Genomic DNA, 15,967 nt, shown 5'->3' with positions numbered 1-15,967 from the left:
TGATCTTTGAAAGCAACCTAATTAGGCTGTGTTTCAGTATTCTTATATCTAACATAGGGTGGAGAGGGGAAACCAGCATCTGCTTTGCCTTATAGGATGAGAATTAAGTTAAATACATTGGTTGGATGTGACTAAATTATAGTTCAGTAACAAGTATTTTCCAGGCCCCCTGTGTTTGTTCCCTGATCACGCAGTTGACTTTGGGCCTGGCAGCTTTGCAGGACAGATGTTCTGTTCTCTATGCAGCCTCTTAGAGGTCCAGGCTGATGAAGATGGCATCATCTTGTAGCTGTAGCATGTATGTAGCAACTGATGCCACATGGGTCAGAGTTTGAGGCAGAGAGCATGAAAAATTACTTCCAACAAGAAACTGTACAGGCAATTTCTACTCATAGTTTGTTTTGTGGGGGCAAAGCAAATTGTGTGTAGCCCTACTTAACTTCAGTACTACGAGTGCCCATTAGGAGAGGAGAACCAGCAATTAGTATATCTTAGTAATGTTTTCCATAAATAATCATGGAAAACTGTAAATGATTTACTGGGAGGGGTGTTTTTTATCAGTAACTATGATGAAGATTAAGAGAATTCCTCATTTGCATATATTGCCTGTGTAGCATGGGATCTCTGATGACCAGATTCCACTTTTGGTCTCTTATTTTCCCTAATCTTAACATATCCAGGATTATATGACTAACTAAAATCTTCACTGAGTAAATTCTTATGTAGAACATTGCCAACAGCTTTTCTTTGGCAATTTCTTCCTGTAGACTTGTAGACACTGGAGAGTCTCAAAGTCACAGACCTTCCAGGATGTGGATGCTTTATACTGGGGGTGGCTGGGGCAGGTCAGTATATACACAAATCTTAGAAAAACACATACTGAAAAACATGTGTGTCTTATCCTAAAAATTGGGACAGGTAACTGGATTGAAATTACAATATAAAATTCTCACATTATTCTAGGAGAGAGAAGATAGATCAAATTTAGAGTATTACAAGTAAAGTCTGCATCTTAAGATTTATAAGGTAATTACATTAAAAGTATAGAATAAGAGATGAATGATTAACAGACTGTGTTGTTTGAGGGAGAAAAAGAAAAAAAAAGTAAGAAATGTGAGAAAAAAAAGAAAAAAACTATGCAAATACAAATATATGATTAACTGAAGATGAAAGTAAATAGACTAAATGCTTCAAGTGGTTTTTTTTTTGTTTTGTTTTTTGAGAAAGATATAAATTGTTTACTGCATAACACATCTAATTCATAAAGCTACAGAATTGTTGAGACTAAACAATGGAAAAGATGTTCTAGATAAATGAGATTCAGAATAAAATAGGATTATCTGAATTAATTATCAGTCAAAACAATTTATTTTTAAAAGGCTTCTTGAAGATTAATTCCCTAGGCATATGTAATATTAAAATATATAAAACAAAAATAAATTACAAGTGGAAATGGACACATCTATCATAATAATGAGAGATATTAACAAATGTATTTCATATTTTGGTAGTTTAAGCAGAGAAAACAACTATAGGTTTGTGGAAGATTTAAAGAACCTACACATAAGGTCCATTTAATGAACATATAGAGAACATTGTACCTAAACCTGTAGAATGCTTTTTTTTTCAATACTTGATGACATGTTAGCTATGAAGTAAATATGACCCAAGGGCATTTAAATTAGAAATTAATAATAAAAACAAGGGATCCCTGGGTGGCGCAGTGGTTTAGCGCCTGCCTTTGGCCCAGGGCGTGATCCTGGAGGCCCAGGATCGAATCCCACGTTGGGCTCCTGGTGCATGGAGCCTGCTTCTCCCTCTGCCTATGTCTCTGCCTCTCTCTCTCTCTCTCTCTCTCTCTCTCTCTGTGACTATCATAAATAAATAAAAAAAAAATTAAAAAAAAAAGAAATTAATAATAAAAACAAAATTAGAGAAGTCTTATATCCTTGAAAATTAATAAATAGATGTCTAAGTAACTCATAGGTCAAATAAGAAATGGCAAAAGAAAATAGAACATTATTTTGAAGTGACAGTAGTAGAAATTCTACATAACAGAACATGCTTGAAGCAGGTAAAGCATTATTTAGAGGGATATTTTTCATCCTAGAAACATACAATAGAAAATGAGAAATTATGAAAATTAATGATCTAAGCTTTTTAGGTAACATTCTTTTAAGATGAAAATGCATGAGCTGGGATGCCTGAGTGGTTTAGCAGTTGAGCTCCTGTCTTAGGCTTGGAGTGTGGTCCCGGTCCCAGAATGGAGTTCCACATCGGGCTCCCAGGGAGGAGCCTGCTTATCCTTCTATGTCTCTCATGAATTAAAAAAAAAAAAAAAAAAAAAAAAAAAGAAAGAAAGAAAGAACTCTAAAAGAAAGAAATAACTCTAAAAAAAAAAAAAAAAGAAAATGCATGAACTAATTTAAGGTAACATGATAAATTCAAAAGAGATTGAAGGGATAAAATAATAACAGAAGCAGAAAATAAATCCAACAAGCAGATGTGAAACCTTTGTAGTTGAAAAATACACACATTTATTGAAAAATATTTTTAAAAGATCTAGATAAATAGAAAAAAAAATATCTTTTTCATGAATTTGAAGACTCAGTAAAGCTAAAATGTCAAGTCTCCAAGACTTGATGTATAGAATAATTGAAATCCAAATCTTTAATTTCTTTTTGATCTGTTTGTGGAATGTAACCAGCTGATTCACAATATATTTGAGGAGCAAAGGGCAGAATTTGGTAGAAACTTCCTTATCAGATGACAAGGCTCAATGTAAAACTTTAGTAATTAAGCCACTATGGCTTACACAGGGTTAGATAGATAGAACAGCATAGAGAAGCCAGAAACAAACCCTTGTTCATATGAAAGCACTATGGAAACACTAGTGTAGATTCCTTCCCCTCTCTTGCTCCTTCACTCTCTCTCTTTTCGTCCCTCTTTCTCTCTTCTCTTTCCCTCCCTCCTTCCCTCTGCCTGTCTGCCTTCCTTCCTTCCTTCCAAACAAAATGGGGCGGAACAACTGATTGTCCATGTAAAGACACATTTATTTGGAGTCTTATACCACATAATATAAAAAAATCCATTTCAAGTGGATTGAACTTTGAAAGGCAAAAAATATTTTTAAAAATTAGAAAATGGGAGTGGCTGGGTGGCTCAGTCCTTTAAGCATCTGCCTTCAGCTCAGGTCATGATCCCAGAGTTTCAGGGTTGAGCTTCCTTATATCAGACTCCTTGCTCAATGGGGAGTCAGCTTCTCCTTCTGTTTGCTACTCTCCCTGTTTGTGCTCTCTGTCAAAAAATAAATAAAATCTTTTTTAAAAAATTAGAAAATGATTTGAACAGTGTATTTATAGTAGGGAAGTTTTCTTAAATAAGACATATTGATGCTTTTTAAGGAAATCACTAAGGATTTAATGTAATGTATTTAATGTATTGTTTCACTACATTTGATTTTTAGAGCCCTTTTTATCAAAAGACCTCAGGAAGAAGAGATAAGCTACAACCTAGAGGGGAAAAAATCATTGCCAATGACTGTAACCTAAAATAATGTTATGCTCTGGGAAATTAACAAGGGGTAATGGAAGGGGAAGTGGGCAAGGGGATGAAGTGACTGGGTGACAGGCACTGATGGGGGCACATGCTGGGATGAGCACTGGGTGTTATACTATATGTTGGCAAATCGAACTCCAATAAAAATATACTAAAATATTTTTAAAAAGAAAAATTTATGTATTTATAAATAATTTTATAAGAAAATAATAAAGAATAATTTTATAAGAAAAAAGTGAAGTGGCAAAAGATATAAACTTGTTCCTCAGACTGGAATGGCCAGTGAGAATGTGCTCAACATCATTAGTAATCAGAAATAGATTAACTATAGCCCCAAATACTAAAAGCACTTATTTTCACAAAATTGGGAAATACTATGATGTGTTAGGTGGGAATGTGCAACTACTGTAATATGTATCTACCACTGTGGCAGGTGTACTTTTCTACCTGGTCTGTGGAAAATATTTGTCATTGCCTCCTTAACTGGGGATGCTCTCACCTGTAACCTAGCTATTCTATTTCCTTCATCATGCATGTGTGCCACTCATCCATGTCCATCAGGCGTATTTATGGTACCATTGCTTTAATTAAAAGTATATTGGGAAAAACATGTGTCTATCCATGGTAAGAATGAGTAAATCTATTGTGGTATAGTCATACAAAAAATGTTACTCAGCAGTGGAAATTGATGAATCATAAGACTTTGTTGAACAATAAAAACAAATCTTGGAAGAATACATACAGTCTGATTTTATTAATACAGGTTCAAATATGTAAAGATAAACTGTTTAGGGGTAAGGTTGTATGTGGTAAAATTATAATGAAAACTATAATGAAAAAACAAGAGATTGATGGAAACAAAATTAAGGATAGTAGTTACTACTAATGGAATGAGTGGATGGATTTTGCAGCAGACAGAAAGGTAATAGTGATACTATGTTTTTTGTATAATGGGTGGTAGATAAAAGAGTGCTGTGTCTCTTTGTTTCTTTTTATTTTTTTACAAATGGCCTTGTTATATATGCAAAATTAACAAGTAACATACTTGTCTGAATTAGATATACTGGGTTATAAAATAAGACATTATAGTATGGTAATGGATAAAGTATTGACACATAAACTTGGAAACTGGACTCAGGAATTTAGGTTTGAAGTGACATTCACTAGGAGATGTTCATGAATTCAGGATCAGAACGTATTACCATGAAATTTGTGGTCGTGATCATAAAACTAGACAGATATAATTATCCATGTATATAGTTTATTTTATAAAACTATATATTGTAGTCTAACTATAACCATATAATCTACCATCTAATTAACTAAAAGAACTGAAATAAGATACGTATGTGAGAGAGCAATATTAAAAATCTGTTGTAGAAGGCAAGGCATTAGCGTGATCCCTAACCTGAACTCTGATGGTTGCTATGGAGACACAAAGGAAAAGGCAGTAGCTTTGCAGAGAAGCAAATGGCACATGTTAGTAGAAGATTCTTCAATTAAAGGGTTTTAAAAAATATTTTCTCTCATTATCTAAGCAGACCAAGTAAAGGGGTGAACAATGTGAGGATAATTCTGGCCTGAATCTGCTAGCATTGCAGTGAAGAGATGAGAGTTACATGTGAGCTATGTAGTAGGTAATTACCCTGTTTTTCTGCTGCTGTAGAAAAGAGCAAAATAAATTAGGTTTCTTATGCATCATTTCCAGTCTCTCCTGAAATTACTTCATCATCTAACAGCTTCCTGCAATCATTTCTATGTTGAATAAGACTGCTACCCTAGTTCTTAGGGGTTTATAAATCAGAGACTGTTTAAAGCTTCCTACAACCTTTATCAATCGATTCTTTTCTTAAGCTATAGAGAGTCAATTCTTCTACATCGATAGAAAATTTGTGATTAGAATTTTAGAGTTTCATCTGATTTCTTAAAGTTTTCATTAGACCAGCCTTAATGGCTTTAGGCACCTAAGTTTTCACCTGAGGACAATAACTGAAAATCCTGTTATTACTCCCTACTAATGGAAACCTTTATACCCGATGTTCAGCTTTCTGCTTTCAATAACACTGCAGTCGAGTGTGCTAGGAAATGAAAGAGCAAAAGAAACACCAACCAAACAAACAAAATGTACTGTTTTCAAACATGGAAAAAAATCATTTAACTAAATGGATTTTCCACAATATGGCATGGAGAGTTAGTGAATTATTCAACAAATCTTTATTAAGCTCCTCTCATGTGCCAGCCACTTTTCTAGTAATTTGAGAAATAGCAGTGAACAAAACAAAGACTGTCCTCAAAAACTTTCTATCCTGTGAATGTGGCAAGTGAGTTTGGGGAGCAGGGAGGTCTTTCTAGCCTTCATTTTGACAACCATCAGCAGAGTGAAAATGATGATATACATGATTCTGTTTGGGCTATTCAGTACTGCCTGTCCTTCTGAGCACAAGTCAGCCTTTTCCACTTAGCATCCCTACTCTGTTTCAGCCTGTAGTGATTTTTCTTTCTGAAATTTTAAACCAACTTTTTGAGGCATCATATAGATATCATAAATTTTATCAGTTTTGAATATAATATCAGTGAGTTTCTAAAATAAATTTTTAGTATGACCATCATCAAAATTTAATATTAGAACATTTTCATCATCCTCCAAAGATTCCTTATCCCCATATGTAGGTACTCTCTCTTCCCATCCCCATTAGCCTCAGACAGTCACAGATCTACTTTCTGACTCAGTAATTTTTTTTCTGAACATTTCATATAAATGGAATCATACCATGATTTTTTCCATCTATCTCCTTTCACCTAGTGAGTTTTTGTGATTTATTCATGTTTTAGCATGTATCAGTAATTTGCTCCTTCTTACAGCTAAATAGTATTATATCATGGATGTACCACTCTTTGTTTATTCATTCACGACCAGTGGATGTCCATTTGGACTGTTTCCAACTTTTGGCTGTTACAAATAGTGCTATCAGGAAATCCATATGTAAATTCTCTAGAGTTTTTTTTGAAATATTTAGTTATATACTATTTGGGAGTCTTCTGGTTGTCATGTGTACTAATTGGGATGCTTAAGAATGGTAAAGATGTGCTATGCTATTCTCCCTTCCTTGCATGCTTCCAGATGCTGCTTTGAATGCATATTATCAGTGACTGATTTATTGATTCATAGACCAAAGAATAAAAGAATGAATAAGAGTACCAAAAGCAATTTCCACACACTATTAAAATAATCTAGGAAATGGCAGGCTTAGGGATGCAATCCTCTATATACAGTCTTAATGGAAACCAATTAGAATTTCTGGTCTGCTGGGTTCTACATTTGTATAGTTTCCTCAGATTCCTCAGGACAATTCCCTTAAGACATACTCTGGCTATTTACTGCTCAGATTTGGGAGGGGTAGGATAGCAGAAGCAGAATCTGGTAGCAATATGCTAATTTTGTTTACTCATATATGCAAATTAACTAAAAAAGATCAATTTGTTAGTGTTGATATTAGTGTTGGGAGTACAAGTTTGAGTTTTACAGGTATAATTAAGACTGAGGATTTTCCTCTCATCTGTCAGATTGTGTGAATGACTAGAATGAAATGGGCTGGATTGGGTGTTCTTCCTTAGCATGAATTCATTACGAGCTTATAGACTGAAAGGCAGTGTTATTTTTCTGTAGTCCTAAATGGATTAATAGGGTACTCTACAGGAAATGGAAATCAATTAAATTTCTTTACAGATGGAAACTAGATTTGGTGATGATACAGCATGTGAGTTCAGTGGCATACATTCATGATAATGTTGTCAGACTGTAAGCAGTTCCCCAAACACATTCAGTGGAAATGTAAGGAACGCAAAAAGCTCACCAGTCCAGTGCTGTAAATAGAGAGATAAGTCAAAATAGATAAAGTTCTGTGGCATAGGGTGATTTGCCCAATAATGGGGAAGGGTATCATTAAACCATAGTTTCTATATGAAAAAAACATATTGTTTCTTCCTTCTGGCCTCCTCCTTTCCTCCTCTGTAAAAGCTAATTCCAGATATTTACATAAAATTACAGAAGTTGTTACAGTGTAAACTACAAGGAAAATCAGAAGGTGCAGCAGAAGAACGTTATATGCCCTTTGCCCGTCTTATCTCTATATGGTGATACCATGGGTATACTGGGTATACCATGCGAAGTGAAAATACTTGAATAGTAGCCAACATATATTGAGTGAGCTTTAAGTGTCCCATGCTATTTAATTGATTTATATGAAATGGCTTATTTAAACTTTGACACAAATCAGTAAATAAGGTGTCCTTACAGTTTGAGTGATGAAATGGAAGCATATTAAGTAACAGGTTCAGATCACATAATAAGTGATGAAGCCTGATTTCATCCTCAAGCAGCTGGCTCCAGGTTTTATGTGTATAACCCTGATGCCATACAGTGCTGCCTGTACTTTGATAATTCAGGTAATACATCCTCTAAATGAGCTGAGATATATTGTACTTTTTTGTTGGAAATACCTTGGCAATAGAGTATCAGACTTATAGAGAGATAGGAGTATACGAAGACTTGATGTGATATCTTGAGTATCAGAGAAAGACAATCTGTAGAGTTATGTAACTTGTTAGTGGTTAAGTTGCCTGTACCTTTTTCATTTAAGTGGTTTAGTTGGCACTATTTGTATTAAGTTAAATTATCCTGATGTTATTCCATGACTACTCTTTACTATTAAGCATATTGGCATGGTAAGACTCTACAACTTAGGTTTTATAATATCCTTGCCCTTGAGAAACTTCTAATCTAGTGAGACTTTTGAGGAGTCTAGAGTGATGATTTCAGAGGACTCTAGGATCCCAGAGAAAAAGTAAATGGGGACACAGAAGGGGAAAAATACTGGTCTGAAGCTACATAACCAGTTAGTTTTAGTGCTTGGGCCAGAACCTAGTTTATACTGTACTATAAATACAAAATATATTTTTTAGGAGTCATTTGCATTTCAAGTACAAAAATGTTACTTTTTCAATATCTTAGGTTAAATATCTAGTTTATACTATACTATAAATACAAAATATATTTTTTAGGAGTCATTTGCATTTCAAGTACAAAAATGTTACTTTTTCAATATCTTAGGTTAAAAGAATTGAATGGTGACTTTCAAAACTCATTGTCAGTCAGCATCTCAACTTGTAGAGGTACTAGAAATTTTATATTTGCTGTTTTACTTTATATTGATGGTTCCAATAAGAAGACTGCTATCCATCTAACTGGTTTCTGAGTTTTTTCATGCTGGATTCTGGCTGGATTTTTAGAAACCTGTGCCATTGGAGTTGTTACTACAAATTTGTCTACAACACTAAATAATAACTGTGAAAGCCTATTGGAGAATAGGAAAAAAAAAGATGAGTATTATCAATTACTTGATTTCCTAATGCAGATAGATAGGTAGGGGGATTATACATAAAGGAAACTGACTCCATGTAGACTTGGTTATTATGGGATTTCCAAACATTCTTAAACTTTTGCTTAGGTAGATACTGATGGACAAATGGATTCTGATTTCTTTGTGGAAAGGCCATATCATGGTCAAGTCCAGCGTTAGTTAAACATAATGAAGTGATTGTGTTTTTACTGTTGATGGAAAATTCATTTAAAATATGTTGGCAAGCTAAAGCAATGTAGTTACCTTACACAAAAGAAAAATGATTGTTTACAATTCACTTTTAAAAGTATTGCATCTGTTCAAACTCAACAATGCTAATGTTTATCACTAGAGAAACATAATTAGCCAAAGTCATTGGCTGGAGTTATTTTTAAATGGAGTCATTTCTTTATTTGAATTAAGCTAAACTTTATGCCTGCTGTTGAGTTACAGTAATTAAATTCCACATTTATCTGTCGCCATTAAATTGTTCACTTTCTAGCATGGAATCAGACTTATTAAATAGTTTCAAAGTCAAAGACCATAAAAAATACTGACAAATTAATGTCTTTTATAAATCTATTTCAGACCTTAAATTATTAAACATATAAATATCCTTCCCTTGTTTCCTGATATTCATTTCATCTTTGGTCAAACACTGTTCCAAAGATTGATGGTATGTGATAAAGGGTTTGATAGACTTATAAATTTTATTTTATTTATTTTTATTATTGATGCCTCAGAAGTCAGTTGAATTACATATTTACGTCTTTGGAATTAGAATTTTATAATCCAGATTTAATTAATGCATGGATGATAGTGCTTCACTGGCAGTACTATCTGTTTGAATCATTAGATCTTTCTGAATACTCTGAGGGGGCAGCTCCCCAATTAAGGCTTTATATATCTTATTAATTAGCTACTTTACAATAGATATCACCCAGGGAACTATGTATTCCTATAAGACATTGTAAAGTTTGCTTGTTATAAAACAGGATTACAGGCTCTTTTCTTTCTCTGTTCTATGTTTCTCTCCTCTGTTGCCTCTTGTATCTGAGTATAAACAGATTCAGTAGCTATCCAACACCAGTTAGCTTCAATACCAAAGAACATGGGGCTTCAATTATAGCAAGTTACACTAAAAAAGTGATTCGAATTTAGAGCTTTGGGCACATAACAGTTTTGTAAGGTTCTGCACAATACTTTCAATGACGTATACTTTGTACAAAATGATTTGTATAGCATTTGTTCTCAGTCAAAGCTAAGGCATTACCAAATAGGTGGCATTGATATTTTATCTACAAGATCTTACCATAGTGAATGCCCTAAACTTGCTTTTTTTCCAGTCTTTTGGTGGAAATTTCATGCTACCTGGAGCAAAAGCCTGATTCCAAGATAGTTGCCATTTCAAATATGTTTCCAGCCTTGCCAAGAGAAATCTGCTTCAATGGATTGGCAAAGAGGGAATCCACTGAGGACTGTGACACTACCGAAGCCTGCCTTCTAAGTTGGCAAAGGCACTGTGTATAACCCACTGTCCTTGCAGTGCTAAGCCTTGAAGGGTCCTTGAATTTAGACAAAAAGCAATGCATTGTAACTAGCTGGTGCATCAATAAGAGAAATGTCTGCAAATTCCTTCAACCACTAAGGAATTGGGGTCAGGGTTGAGGGTCAAGAGAACAAATACATCCGAAATGCACAAAGCTCCTCAAGAAGAATTTGATAATAAATGAGTATATATCTTTAAACTTCCAAGAATAATGATAATCTTTTGTGAACCACCATTTAGGAATGAAATACAAAAATAGAATACCCCATAATAAATTCCTTCAAGCCAGCAATGTTATAAATACCTTAAGGTCCTCATCTTCTATAAGAGCCTCAGTAATTCTATCACTCAAAGTTCCCTAATAAAATCTAAACATATCAATAGAGTGTTAAAGCAGAATACATTTTGGATATTCTTTTTTTTTTAAAGATTTTATTCATTTACTCATGAGAGGCACAGGGAGAGAGAGAGAGGCAGAGACACAGACAGAAGGAGAAGCAGGCTCCATGCAGGGAGCCCGACATGGGATTCCATTCTGGGTGTCCAGGATCAGGCCCTGGGCTGAAGGCGGCACTAAACCGCTGAGCCACCAGAAGTACCCCATTTTGAATATTCTTAAAACTACCTTGTAAATAATTTCATAAAAATAGTCACACATTTATGCTGGATTTCAAACTCTGCATATTGTGACTTATATTCCCATTGTAATTGTGTTGCTTTTTTAGGAAAGTGTCTCCAGCATGGGAAACAATATGTTAAAATATTGCAAAGTCTCCTTTCCTTCATCAATTCCATTTCATTTGAAATTTCATTTCCTGGGAGTGATTCCAATGTGGAAGTTTCTCTTAGAAACTTAAACTGATCATGTTTGTCTTTTCATTGTTATTTGTACCATTTTCCTTCTGTGGGCTTTGAATTTTTAATTTAGCTTGGTTATATTTTGAATGGAATATTTGTCCATCACATTCAAGTCTCCACAATAAAGCCAGAGACAGAGAAGATATATCTGCCTAGAAAATAAATCACAGTGTTTGAAGAAAAAAAGATATATCTATCAGAATTTAAACTCACCTTTTATCTCCATGTAGAGAAACATGAATAAGCATATTGTTCCCAATTGATGTAACACAGCAAAAATATTTGTTGTCTACATTTGTAAAATGTAGGAGCACTTTTACTTATCTATTTTTAAAAGATTTCATTTATTTATTCATGAGAGACACAGAGAGAGGTAGAGACATATGCAGAGAGAGAAGCAGGCTCCCTGAGGGGAGCTGAATATGGGACTTGATCCAAGGATTCTAGGATCATGACTTAAGCTGAAGGCAGACACTCAACCACTGAACAACTCAGGTGTCACTGTTGGAGCACTTTGAAAATTACATAAGGTTGTACCCTAGACTCTTAACAATATTTTCTTCTGCAGGGGAGATATGAAAATCAAGATTTGGGGCATTGAATTTATTAAAAATACTCTATTTTTAAAAAAGAAGGTTTTAATATATTACTTGTAACATTAAAAGTTAATTTTTAAAATATTGTCCCAAATGATTTTTTATACTAGATGTTCCAAAATTCCCAAAAGAAAAAATTGACCCTCTTGAAGTGGAAGAGGGAGATCCAATTGTCCTCCAATGCAACCCTCCCAAAGGCCTTCCACCTTTACACATTTACTGGATGAATATTGGTAAGTAACATTCTGTTCCATCGATAGGATTTTAATTTCATGCATCATGTCAGATAGCATAGGTGAACAAAGCTTAAAAAATAATGTAAGATTATGAAAGTGGAAAAAAAGAAAAACATTATCAATATGGAATAAAATAGATTTTAAAAAATTATATCCATCTATATAGTGTGTTCCAAGTTTTAACTATCCTGTTAAGGATATACGTGAAAACACTAGAAAACCCTTAAATATATCTCTTGATTTTATCATATCTGAAAGAGAGAAGCTATTGATGTGGTAAAGTATGTCTATGAAAAAAATACTTTCTATATTCCAAATAACTTAATTTTGGAATATTATGTCAAAGTTGAGGATGGCCTGGGTCTGTGTTGCTAGCTTTATAATTCTATTTTAATAATGCTCTACCTGCTACATACAGTGACCCACAGAGAAACTAGCATTAACCTTTGTGTTTAATTCACCAAAAAAAAATTGTATTAACTCTTGAGTTGAAATTCCAGCTTCTTATAAAATCCTTCTGGCATGTGCCTTCACAGTGTGTCGTAAATGTTTTCTCACGTGGCCCGTGGAGAAAATGATAATATTTGTGCAATACTTGGAAGAAACTGAAAAAAACTATTCTTGGCTGTAGCCAGACATTCCAGACTCCAGTCACCCTAGAACTCTCCAGATTGCATCGAGGAAAGACAGATTAGTATCTCAAACACAACTTTTGGGGAGATCTGTTTGATTGGACCAATTGAACCAGTTTTCAGATAAGCCATTACAGAAGCAGAGGCTTCGATGGCAAGGAGAGGTAGATTGTAGAGACTGGTTGTCCACCAGTGGACTTCTTTGGTTAATGGTGGAAAGCATGCTCCCAGGGGGTTTGTTGTTTTATTGTTTTGTTTTTACTTCTCACTCATTGTTTTTATTGTAAGACCAGATTTGTGAGGAATAGGAAGAGCAAGCATGAAAAAGAAAATGAAGTGAAATAATAGGGAAGAAAGGAAAATGGAGAAGGAGGATGAGGCACAATAAAGGACCATTGCCCCTATTAATGACAAGATGTTTCTTTCCAGAATTAGAACACATTGAACAAGATGAAAGAGTATACATGAGTCAAAAGGGAGATCTGTATTTTGCAAATGTGGAAGAAAAAGACAGTCGGAATGATTACTGTTGCTTTGCCGCATTCCCAAGATTGAGGACTATTGTGCAGAAAATGCCAATGAAACTAACAGTTAACAGTTGTAAGTCCAAATAATTTATCGTTCCATCGTGAATGCTGAATACAAATGTGCCTGTAATTTCATTCTGGCTGAAGCCAGTTAAAGCTGGGTTGATATTTTCCACCATTGTTTAGTTCAACTCTAGAGACTTCATCCAGATGAAAGAGACATCTGCAGCTGCAGATCTACAGTAGCTCTGCCTCTCGGAGCCAGAAAATCAAATCTCAATTCACAGCACAAGTATATATTTCATTTGACGTCTTCAGGATCTGGTCCTTTGCAGGGGGTGAAATACACAGCAATATTCCGGGGTTTCTGAAACGAGTCTCAGGCTTTGATGCATTGTGATCTTGAGTAACCAGCATGCTGCAAATGTGGAAGAAAATCAGAGTCAAAAATAAAAAGAATGACTATTACAATTTTTATCAGATCAAGCTTTGTTGTCCTTCTCAAATTGGCAAAGTTATTTGAATTGCTTCTCTTCCCAACTTGATTCTGCAGATGCCAGTCTGGGTTCCCAAATGGGAAAAAGTCATTAGTGGGAGAAAGAACCATAAGATTCAAAGGGTGGAGATAATCCCCAACAGTTCACTGACTGAAAAATTGGCTCCAGTAGAGTTGGAAGTTGGCATTACCATTCCATTGTCTAATTTGGTTCATGGTTTTTTCCATTGTTATGTGTAGATACACTATGCCAGGGCTTCACTATAGCATCCCTTTTAGCAGCCTCAATTCTCTTTAACAAAGCTGTAATGTGTGTTCACTTGACCTGGATTCATCTGTGGTAGTTCAAGATTAAGTTCATTAGAATTTTTTTTTCCCAATATATCCTCTAAGATGATGTTCTAGTGAAGCATGGTTATATCTCATTTTGTAATCTTTCTAAGAGAAAACTGTGACTTTTCATTCATTATTGATATCAGCATCTACCATTATGTTTGTGAGTTTTTTCTTTCATTTTTTTTTATTTCAGTAAGGCATGCTAATGACTCAAGTTCATCCACAGAAATTGGTTCCAAGGGTAAGTTGATCACATGACGAGTGTTAGCATTTATTTTTACCTCTAGTAGCTCATTGTCATCTCAGAATTTAAATTTTTCCTTTAATACTTTCATTAGCATATTAAAATACTAATATTTCTGTAATGAAAAACTCCTTAGCATAGAGGTTTCTATCACCCCCTCCTTCCTTATACTTAAGCGAAGGAGTGATATTATAAATTCATCACTATGTAAATGTATAACTATAACTATAATATAATTCATATAGGTAAATATACATACACTCACATACATTATGCATATTTTTAATTGAGTAATTATTTTGCATCACCCAAAATGTCTGTCATTGTTGGGTGACATTTTGATGGATAGCTGTTATGTGCAGAAGGAAAAAAGAAATGGTTTTGTATCGACAGAAGTAGAGAAACACTAGACTTAAGAAAGTTAAGTGGTTATTTTCTAGTAAGACTTCTCAGAATACTGAACATGGGACTGTCCATTGTGACTTTGAGAAAGAATACAGTCTGCAGCATTTTCCAAACTTCATTTGTCTGTGAAATGCTTCATTCCCCCCCACCCCCAGAACATCTACTAGAACTAGTGTTTAATGGAAGATGCCTGAGTAAACCTGAGTTATATAGTAAGCTAGTTTTCCACGCTGAGAAGAATCCTTTACTTGAATGCAACACATGTCCTTTATATCACTGGGACGAGTGGTTTAATCTAGATAACTGATATACATACTGGCAACATCACAAGGGCTGGATCGGGGTCTTTTTTGCTTGTACCCTCTGTTTGACGGTAGACTGATTATATATCCCCAACTTCATTACCATTGAGGTCAATAACCCAGTCATTTATGTTATATTTTTTACCATTCAGTAAAAATAATTGCATCATTTATTATTTATTTTTCAATAAACATACTTGTAAGGACCATAGCATGTATACCTTGCTACCTATGCCTTTCATTTCTCTACTCTGAATGTCAGCTGTTTACACTTTCCATATTATGTCAAATCACATCCACATTGGATGGAAAAAAACAATCTGAGTGAACATTTGGAAATATTGTTAAAATTTACATTGAAAAATCAAATTCTCATTTGCCGTTGTATTTGAAAAGTATTCTTGAGAAAGTAACAAATGGAACATTTCAACATGTAGTTAGTGAGAGTGCTCCCTAATCATTCCCTAAAACTGTTTCTCTTTGAGGAGCTAAGAATATAAATAGAGGCACTTCACAGAACTTGATACCTTCATAAGTACATGGTGTCCACTACACACTTCCTGCATCAGAATTTCTGGGAGCAAGGCCTTGGAAATTAGATGTATCATAACAAGAATCTTATCAAATACTTAGGTACATTAAATCAAATAAAAATACATATACAGCCATCAAACATGGCTAGGTATGATTCAAGCGTAGACTATAAATCACGGGCTATCAGTTAACTTTTAAGGGTCTTCATCAAGAAACCAATTATCTTGAACTTCCGAAATTTGAAGATGTGGTATAAGCCATAACCTTCTTAAAACTTGGTGCTACCTTAAGTTAA

The 15,967-nt window shown here is 34.4% G+C and overlaps 1 protein-coding gene across 12 annotated transcripts in view; it reads left to right on the top strand.

Annotated features, from left to right (window-relative positions):
• Window positions 1–15,967, top strand: part of CHL1 (cell adhesion molecule L1 like) — a 201,400-nt gene that overhangs the window by 134,142 nt on the left and 51,291 nt on the right. For all 12 annotated transcript variants that reach the window (XM_055343975.1, XM_055343977.1, XM_055343979.1 and 9 more), the window contains 3 exons: window positions 12,071–12,193; window positions 13,258–13,428; window positions 14,381–14,428. In XM_055343975.1, coding sequence (XP_055199950.1) covers window positions 12,071–12,193; window positions 13,258–13,428; window positions 14,381–14,428 — 342 coding nt within the window. The remainder of the gene's footprint in view (window positions 1–12,070; window positions 12,194–13,257; window positions 13,429–14,380; window positions 14,429–15,967) is intronic.

Source organism: Nyctereutes procyonoides, unplaced genomic scaffold, assembly GCF_905146905.1.
Source record: "Nyctereutes procyonoides isolate TBG_1078 unplaced genomic scaffold, NYPRO_anot_genome, whole genome shotgun sequence".
In the NCBI taxonomy this organism is placed as follows: Eukaryota; Metazoa; Chordata; class Mammalia; order Carnivora; family Canidae; genus Nyctereutes; species Nyctereutes procyonoides.
This window is presented reverse-complemented; position numbering and strand designations above follow the sequence as displayed.